The following is a 9369-nucleotide window of genomic DNA, read 5'->3' as shown; positions in this document are numbered from 1 at the left end:
TTACTTATATATGATGTGAATCTATTAAGGTGGTTTTCAAACGATACGAGTTTGCATGCAAGGTCACTCCTTGTATGCATGTGATACAAGATCTTATTACGATCCTACACTAAATGATATCAATTATATCAGACGATTAGTCTCCTATATTTATGATCGTAAATTTAAAATCAAGAGACAAAACAACTACGAAATAGTACCTCACTTTTATGAGGATAGAGGAACACATATATGTTTGAGGACCCGATTATATGTATATATATATATATTTTTTTAATTTTATTCATTAAATAATTTCCCGACAACTTTGAAGCTTTTTCCACCATTTTAATGTTTTGTTACTTTCGGTTCTGAATATGATGTTTTCTTTTTAGTTTTAGTAATTTGCTAAGAACAATTTTTAATGTTTTTTTTTTTTAAAAAAGACAACTTTATTTTGTTTGATATGTCTATTTTGGTAACAAGTAACCATTCAAACTAGTTGTTGTCTTGGAATTCCAAATTTCGGTTCGTTTTCAAATTTAAATTTATGTTTTTTTTTTAGTTTAAAAATACCTATATTTTTTAGGTCTAATGAAATTTTAGAATTTTTTTAATCTGTTATGTATAAATGATTCAGTATATTCTATTAGAGAACTTCGTCTCATAAACAAATCATCGAAACATTATGGGATAGATGGCTCTTGATTTTGCGGTAGGTTTGTAAAAACCCATCTTTTATACATGGCTATCAAAAATCGTTACTAAAACGTGTGGAATAAAGACTTGTCTATCCTCGTCTCTAGAGATGAGCGGGTGACCCTCCAGTATCCCTATTCTAGTAATCTCATAACATCATAAACATGAGGAGAGTGACTCTATGTTTGAACCAACTAAGATATCCGACTTCTTGCTATTTGAGGTTAGTTGGCAACCATCGAATAGCTATAACTTAATAATCTGATAACATGAAAAAGCATATATACAATAATAAACATGGGAGAGCAATCCCGTACTTGAACCAATTAAGATACGTAAATGAGCTAATCATAATAGACTCCTCATTACAATAGATTAGTTGACGACCTCTAGTACCTCCATCATTGAATTACTTGACGATCTCTAGATATTTGTACAGTCAATTAATCCAGTTGCATCCATAAATGTAATCATTACAGACAAGTCAACCATGACAAAGAATTGTTCGAAACTATAGTTGGGTTAATAATTCGTTTACCCTACAATTAGATCTTTCACCTTAAGGATAGTTGATTACCTAACGAACATTTTGTTTATGATTCAACCATAAACTAAGTCTATCTCGAGCCAATGAGAGGGTAAGACACCATTGTTCAAGTCTTGAAATCAACACTAGAGAGAACTATTCATCGACTTTCTTTATATGAGTATGAGTGAATTCCATCTTACAAATGAAAGTCATTTTCACCGATACAAGTCAAAGGACAAGTCTTTATAAGCAAAAGTTCATAACTCACTTAATATTAAGATTGACTCGACATATGATCTTCATGTGAAATATTAATTTTTTCGATTAACAGATTATAATGAGAGATCAAGTATTTAGTAGCTTAGTTTTATACAAACTCATTCTATACGATACACCCACTAATATATATCTACATAAACGATTTGGATCAAGTCACCCGCACGTTTGCCATACTTATGGACCTTAGTGGATGGTCATGGGCTTGAACTTCTAGGTGCGATCTAATATTTCTTTGGGTTTGTCATGTTCTTGGTTGACACTATTGGAATCATATTCAATTGCATCTATTGTTGGGCATGGTGATCTTGACGTTGGCAACATTGGGTAGAAATTCATAACATAAAGAATGAGACTTGTAAGAAAAATTCGAAGAAATAGAATAGATATGATTAAAAAAAAGCTACTCGTAGCAAATCACGGACTTACATACTAGATGATCAGAGTATTTGTTCTATTTAGTCAAGTTTTAGGTTTCATATGTCACTCCCGAGTAAATAAGAGGTACATGAATGAATCGAGACCACATTCGAACGAGAGTGATCCTAAGGATATGATGGTTAAGAAAGACTTACAAGAATTGAAAATCACTATCTATACCAATAAAATATACTTTCATTTTCAGTGATCCAATACTCCAAAATTAAGCGTGTTTAGCTTCGAACAACTATATGTTAGGTAATCTTTTAAGAATTTTTTTTAGAAATTATGTAAGGGAGGACAAAACATACTGAAACGATCCATAATTTTCGTTCGTGGGGATAAGTTTCACTCTTAGAAGTGACAAGTAGGCAACGTGGTCATGTCGCGGGATGTAAGGAAATGTCGAGAACATCAGGTATTGAACCCAAATTTTAAATTTTGATTGAATTCTGGACGTGAGATGTTACACCATGAATCAAGCATGTCTTTTTTCTTTTTATTATTATTATTGAAATACAACTCTTTTAAACGTACTTCTCACTCATCTAACGGTCGAAAATCGCTAGTTGTGTATTGTTTCATCCCTCGAATAAGTTCTCGAGAGGAGAGATGATAGATTCTCACAAGCGAATCAAAAGTGGGAGTGGAAAGAGAGAGAAGAATCGAACTGATGTATCAATGGTTTAGAAGGTAAAGAAGCGAGAACTGATGGCTATATAGAGTTAGTTAAAATGTCTCGATACTCCTAATAATCGTTCAATTCATGTCCAAAATAATATCTCTTTATCGTACAACTTTTCAATTCTCTCATATATCGAACCACTTAAAATCACCCAACGATACTTATTTCTTTCATGTCTTAAATAACTTTTCTAAAGGTGAGAAGATAAATCCTCACATGCAAATAGAAAGGAGGAAACAGAGAAAAAAAGAATTGAAAGGACGTGTCGATAGAAAAAGGGTGAAGTAGTGAGATTTGACGAGCTTACCCTTAATAAAAATGTGTTAACGCAGCTACCTCTAATAACTATTCAACCTAGGTTCAAAACCCGACTTTTAAATTCCCTCGCCCATCCATTGAATAATTTGCATAGAGGAGAGAGAAGAAACCCTAAAAAGAATGGAAAAGATGCATCGATGATGGAGGGTAAAGTAGTGAGAAATTAACTCGTATACACTTAATGAAAATGCATTAACGGAGCTACCTCTAATAATTATTCGACCCATGTTTAAAACCTATCTGTCTTCTAACCGTACATCTTCAAAACCCGACGTTTAAATTCTCTCGTCCATCCATCAAATAATTTGCATAAAGGAAAGAGAAGAAACTCTAAAAAGAACGGAAAAGATGTATCGATGATAGATGGTGAAGTAGTGAGAATTAACGAGTATACACTTAACGGAAATGCGTTAAAGCGACTACCTCTAATAACTATTCAATCCCGGTTCAAAACCTATCCGTCTTCTAATTGTACATCTTCAAAACCCGACTTTTAAATTCTCTCGTCCATCCATCGAATAATTTGCATAGAGGAGAGAGAAGAAACCCTAAAAAGAATGGAAAAGATACATTGATGATGAAGGGTAAAGTAGTGAGAATTAACCAGTACACACTTAATGAAATGCATTAACGCAGCTACCTCTAATAACTATTCAACCCAAGTTCAATATCTAACGTACATCTTCAAAACCCGACTTTTAAATTTTATCGTCCATCCCTCGAATAATTTGCATAGAGGAGAGAGAAGAAACCCTAAAAAGAAAGGAAAAGATGTATCGATAATAGAGAGTAAAGTAGTGAGAATTAACGAGTATACACTTAATGAAAATACGTTAACGCAGCTACTTCTAATAACTATTCAACTCAGGTTCAATATCTAACGTACATCTTCAAAACCCGACTTTTAAATTCTATCGTCCATCCATCGAATACTTTGCATAGAGGAGAGAGAAAAAACCCTAAAAAGAATGGAAAAGATATATCGAGAATAGAGGGTGAAGTAGCGATAATTGAGGGGTATAGAGTTAATTAAAATGCCACAATTTAAGGCAACAAAGACAGCAACTTGGGGGAGAGGGCAGTGGCAGATGGGTTCCACACAGACACTAAGTGTGGTTTTTGAAAGACTGAAACTGACATAATTTCCCCCATTCCCCATTTCTATCTCTCTTTTTAAACAAAAAAAACAAAGCTTTAAAGTCCATTCCCACACAGCAAATCTCTCTCCTTTTATACACCTCGTAGAGTGTACAAAACAGTTTGATTTGAATACAATATTGTTTTCTTATGCATGCACTAATCATCATCATTAAACCAACACAACAAATTATAATTTACAATAATCATACCCCTCTCTCTCTTCAAAAAGAAAATCTCGTGGTTTTATTAGGAGTGTTCGTAGATTGAATTTAGTTAGATTAGAGCGTTTTTTAGACTCATGCTAATTGTTCGAGTTCTGGGTTGAGTTTAGTCAGATTGGAACATGTTTTAGACTCAAGCTAATTGTTCGAGTTCTGGGTTGAGTTTAGTCAGATTGGAACGTGTTTTAGACTCAACCTAATTGTTCGGGTTCTGGGTTGAGTTTAGTCAGATTGGAACGTGTTTTAGACTCAACCTAATTGTTCGGGTTCTGGGTTGAGTTTAGTCAGATTGTAACGTGTTTTAGACTCAACCTAATTGTTCGGGTTCTGGGTTGAGTTTAGTCAGATTGGAACGTGTTTTAGATTCAACCTAATTATTCGGGTTCTGGGTTGAGTTTAGTTAGATTGAAACGTGTTTTAGACTCAACCTAATTGTTTGGGCTCTGGGTTGAGTTTAGACAGATTGGAACGTGTTTTAGACTCAAGCTAATTGTTCAGGTTCTGAGTTGAGTTTAGTTATATTGGAACGTGTTTTAGACTCAAGCTAATTGTTCGGGTTCTGGGTTGAGTTTAGTCAGATTGGAACGTGTTTTAGACTTAACCTAATTGTTTTGGTCATAAATTTTCTCAACTCCAACTATACTTATTAAATAATGAATCCAGCTCAACCCAACCTAAATTTGGTTCGGATTGTTGAGACGGTTTGTTCAAATTTTTATTTAAAAGCAAATTGTTAGTAAGTAGAATGCTTATTTGTTTGTTGTACAAGAATATACAAATCTCTCTCTGGTAAACGTGTTTTAAAACTGTGAGGTTAACAACGATACGTAACAGGCCAAACGGACAATCTGCTAGTGGTGGGTTTGGGCGGTTACAAATGGTATCAAAGTCAGACTCTGAGCTGTGTGCGAGCGAGGACACTAGCCACCAAGGGGTGGATTGTGAGATCCCACATCGGTTGGAGAAGAGAACGAAGCATTCCTTATAGAAGTGTAGAAACCTCTTCCTAGTAGACATGTGTTAAAACCGTAAGGCTAACAGTGGGTTTGAGTTGTTACATATTTACACTCAATTTGAATATATATTTTAACCCTTCTAACTCGGATGAATTGGATTGATCCGACTTTTAGATTTTTAGATTTATTTTATATTATATGTTTTTAAAGTAACGTAATCTGAGTCCTCAATCTTTACCGATAGTAATGAAAAAGGGAGACTTATCATCGAAATCATCACTTTTGAGCTTTGCCTCTTTGAGTTATCGCTTAAGAAAAAGCAATTAAAACGTCTTTTCTTCGTTAATACTATCATGTTAAATTTACTCCTAGTTCGAGTATTATTTTGATCTCTTTTAGGGTTTCTATTTTTAATTTCTAAAACTATCTAGTTTAAAAAAAAAAAAAAAAAAAAAAAAAAAAAAAACTCGATTTTTTTAAAAAATTAAACTTATAAACATTACTTTAAACCATATTTGTTTTAATATATAATTTTTAAAATTCAAGTAAAATTTTGAAAATTAAAAAAAAAAAATCAATTTTTGGAAAAATAGTATATATTATTTTTTAATACTAATATTTATTTGTTTAAAGTAAAATATTCAGAAAATTAACCTTGATTTGGTTATTAACTATAAATTACTGCAACTAGTTAGTGAAGTAATTACACAATTCCTGTAAAAAAAACACACAAACAGACATAAACCTTAAAATATCCTAAAGATCACAACAGTGAATCCATGTTTGAATCAGCTGAAAATGAAAATATTTTAATTTATATACTTCAAATTTTCTTTTTTCATTTCAATATTTTGATCCATTTGGGATCAAAACAAACATGATTTATAACATCAGAACCAACCAACAACAAAGCTTCCCTAATTAATTACACATATAATGTAATAACATTTGTAAGTAAGTAAGTAAGTTTCATTATATATAACTATAACATCTCGGTGTCGATCCTTTCACTCGTTGTTATCCTGCTCGACTTCCGAAGCGGGGTCGTCCTCCTCCTCGTCTCCGAACCCGTCGACCCCGCCAACACCATAGGCGGCGTGGTCGTTACCGAAGGCCTTGACATGGTCCTTGAGCGAGCGCTTGTGCTTGAAATCCGAGCCACAAATGCAATACCAAAGCTTTCCACAATTCTTCTCATGAGTTCGCCAGTCCCCTCGCACGGCAAACGCCTTACCGCACTTGCGGCACGTGAATGGCTTGAGCCCGTGCTTGCGCTTGTAGTGTGTTTGAAGAGTTCTAAAGTCTTTGAGTGGCTTGGCTCGAGGGTGGTCGATGTTGTTGCGGCACCCTGGCGCGCAGCAGTAGCAAGGCAGCCTTAGCATGCCCGTTGGCTGCGTGCCTCGCAGGGATTCTGGGCCTTTTCTGTACTGAGAGCCGTGCCCCCACATGTGCATCTGCAAAATGCACATAAAAACAACAAATTAGTGTGAGATTATTCAACAAAAACAGCTTAAACTTTATACAAACAAAAAAAGATGTAATTTTTCATTTGGGTAATGTTCTTGGTTTCAAAATCTAATTTTTTTCCTCTCGAAACCAATGAACGTACGAAAACCTATTCGATCATGATTTCTTCTTTGGGTTTCTTTTTATGTTTGGAAAATGATATGAAATTATTGGTTTTGACTCTCGATCGATCAAACCACACCCAACCGAATAATTGAAGCAGAAGAAAATAAACAACCAGATAACTTGAGAAAAGGGTTTTTTCTGAATCTTCTCCTAAAAATGATCTATAAATCGAATCACGAACAAATCAAGCTTAATAGCTACGAGAAATTACTAATTTTTATACTATTCTTATAAACACAGTACCAAATCGAAGCAGAAAGATACAAAATAAACAACACGATAACTTGAGAGAAGGGTTTTTATGCATCAAGGTACTTTTCTAAATAAACAGTAACAATTTTTCTTTTAAAAAATGCTCTATAAATCGTGCAAAAACTAAATCAGGAACAAATCAAATTTATTAGCTACTAAAAATTACTAATTTTTATGAACACACTACCAAAAATTACACAACAAAGTGCAAATCTTTAAAATTTTCCATTTTTGGGATGAATTTTCAATGAAAAAACCCCACTTTGTGTCCAAAAAACTAGAAAGTAGAGGAGATAATTTCATGACAACAAAAAAAAACATACAAATATTCATAGGATTCATCACAAAAAAAAAAAAAAAAAAAAAAAACAACAGTTGGAGTGTTTAAAACACAGATTCCAATGAACTGATTTAAAAGACAGAAGGAACATAGTCAGTGATATTCATTTCACTCAGTTTGTATCAGAAACAAAAAAAGACAGTGATGGAGAGAGAAATGTAGAGAGAGAGAGAGAGAAACATTCAAAATCATATGACCATGCAATGAAATTGCTATCAAATTTGTATTATAATATTACAAAAGGATATCTAAAGTGAAGATTCATATCAGGCAACAAAGTCATCACCTTGAAAGAATAGAACACATTTTTTTTTAACTTAATAAACACTAAATAACACCTAAATTCTCACAAGATCAGATCAAATTCATGTTCAAAATCGAAAATTTTCTTAAGAATCTAAAAACCCATCAAGAAAAATTCAATCTTTACATGATTTTTCGATGAACTGATGAACTTATGAACTTATGAACTGAATTTACCTGCATATTGTTGTATCTATTGAAGGTTTTGAAGCAAACAGGGCAAGAGAATTGTGTAGGACCAATGAGGATTTGAGTAGGAGTAGGGATCCAGTACTGCCCCTTTATTAGGGTTTTGGTGGACTGCCCAAAATCATCAAGATTATCATTATTATTACTATGATCAATCTCAGATGAACCCATCTCCACTGTGCTAGGGCTAGGTAGCCCTATGTGGAGTGCCACGGTCACCGACTCATCGTTGCCCTCGTCGTCCCCGCCATAGTCTTCTTCCTCTTGCTCCTGCCGTTGCTCGGGGGGAGATATCAACCCGAGAAGCGGTAGAGCCTCGCGGAGCGGTGGCGACGAAGGCGGAGGCGAACCTGACCCTGACCCTGAACCTGAACCCGAACCCGAACCCGAACCCAGGTAGGGATATGGAAGGCAATTGAGGGACATATTGAGGTGTGAGGGAGATGGGGAAGGTTGTGATTGTGGGAAATGGTGATGGAGGGAGCTGAATTTTAGAAGACTAGCTAATGAATTGGAGTATGGGTCAGCCATGGAAATGGGAATTGAAGAGAGAGAAAATGGTTGGTTGAAGTTTTGGAGGAGAGAGAATGAACCATACACATAAACATACATACAACACACCAAAAGGGAGTACTAATTGGGTTAGCTTTTGTTTTTATGTTTTTTTTTTTAATTTTATGTTTTTTTAATAAAAAAAAATAAGCTAACTTACTTGCAACTCTACTTATTTTCATAGGGCAATGGTCTAATCTTACCATTTAATATTCTTTATAAATGGTCATCATAATTCAAGAATCATCCCCAAAAAAAAAAAAGAATATAAAATTATAATCTCAATAACTCGATATTTTCGGGCTGGTTGGGTTGGTGGACCCAAACAAACCGAACAGGGTTCACAACCCAACCCAATCCAACACTCTATTTTCGAATTGTATTGGAGAAATCTTTTGAAGTAACTCGATAATTCAGATTGGTTGGATTAGTGATCTAAATAATCTGATCCTCTATTTTCGAGTTGGGTTGAGTTAGGTTATTGGGTTGTAGTTTAATTCTTTAAAAAAAATCTTGTGTATTCACAGTACATGTTACATTAATAACTAAAATTTCATAAAATTCAAATATCAAACGTTCACAAGTCACAACGTATCACTAACATCAGTTAGAAATGTCAAATATTTTTAATTTTCATAATAATCTAAAAAAATATATATGGTATAGTAGAGATAGGTTTCAACTCTATTTTCGAGTTGGTAAAGTTGACCCGACCAAAAAAAAATGTCAACCCGTGAACCGAGTTAAATTTGTAGACACCCTTTAGTAATATAAGATAGATATGCATGGAGTAACTTTTTGTATGGGCTATGTAACATAGGGTTAAAAAAAAATACAGTTATTGGCCTTTTTATCCTAATGATGAGAGTTTCATTGTA

The 9369-nt window shown here is 34.0% G+C and overlaps 1 protein-coding gene across 1 annotated transcript; it reads right to left on the bottom strand.

Moving 5' to 3' along the window:
• Window positions 1-5924: 5924 nt before the first annotated feature.
• LOC111781994 (zinc finger protein WIP2) lies at window positions 5925-8554 on the bottom strand. Its single transcript, XM_023662750.2, has 2 exons — window positions 7928-8554; window positions 5925-6677 (listed from the first exon to the last, which is right to left on the bottom strand). The coding sequence occupies exons 1-2, from the start codon at window positions 8549-8551 to the stop codon at window positions 6231-6233; spliced, it is 1071 nt and encodes a 356-aa protein (XP_023518518.2). The 5' UTR covers window positions 8552-8554; the 3' UTR covers window positions 5925-6230.
• Between the last annotated feature and the right edge of the window lie 815 nt (window positions 8555-9369).

This window comes from Cucurbita pepo, chromosome 19 (genome assembly GCF_057944985.1).
Source record: "Cucurbita pepo subsp. pepo isolate OVF chromosome 19, ASM5794498v1, whole genome shotgun sequence".
Lineage (NCBI taxonomy): Eukaryota > Viridiplantae > Streptophyta > Magnoliopsida > Cucurbitales > Cucurbitaceae > Cucurbita > Cucurbita pepo.
The sequence above is the reverse complement of the archived record's forward strand: the minus strand, read 5'-3'. Positions and strand labels throughout refer to the sequence as shown.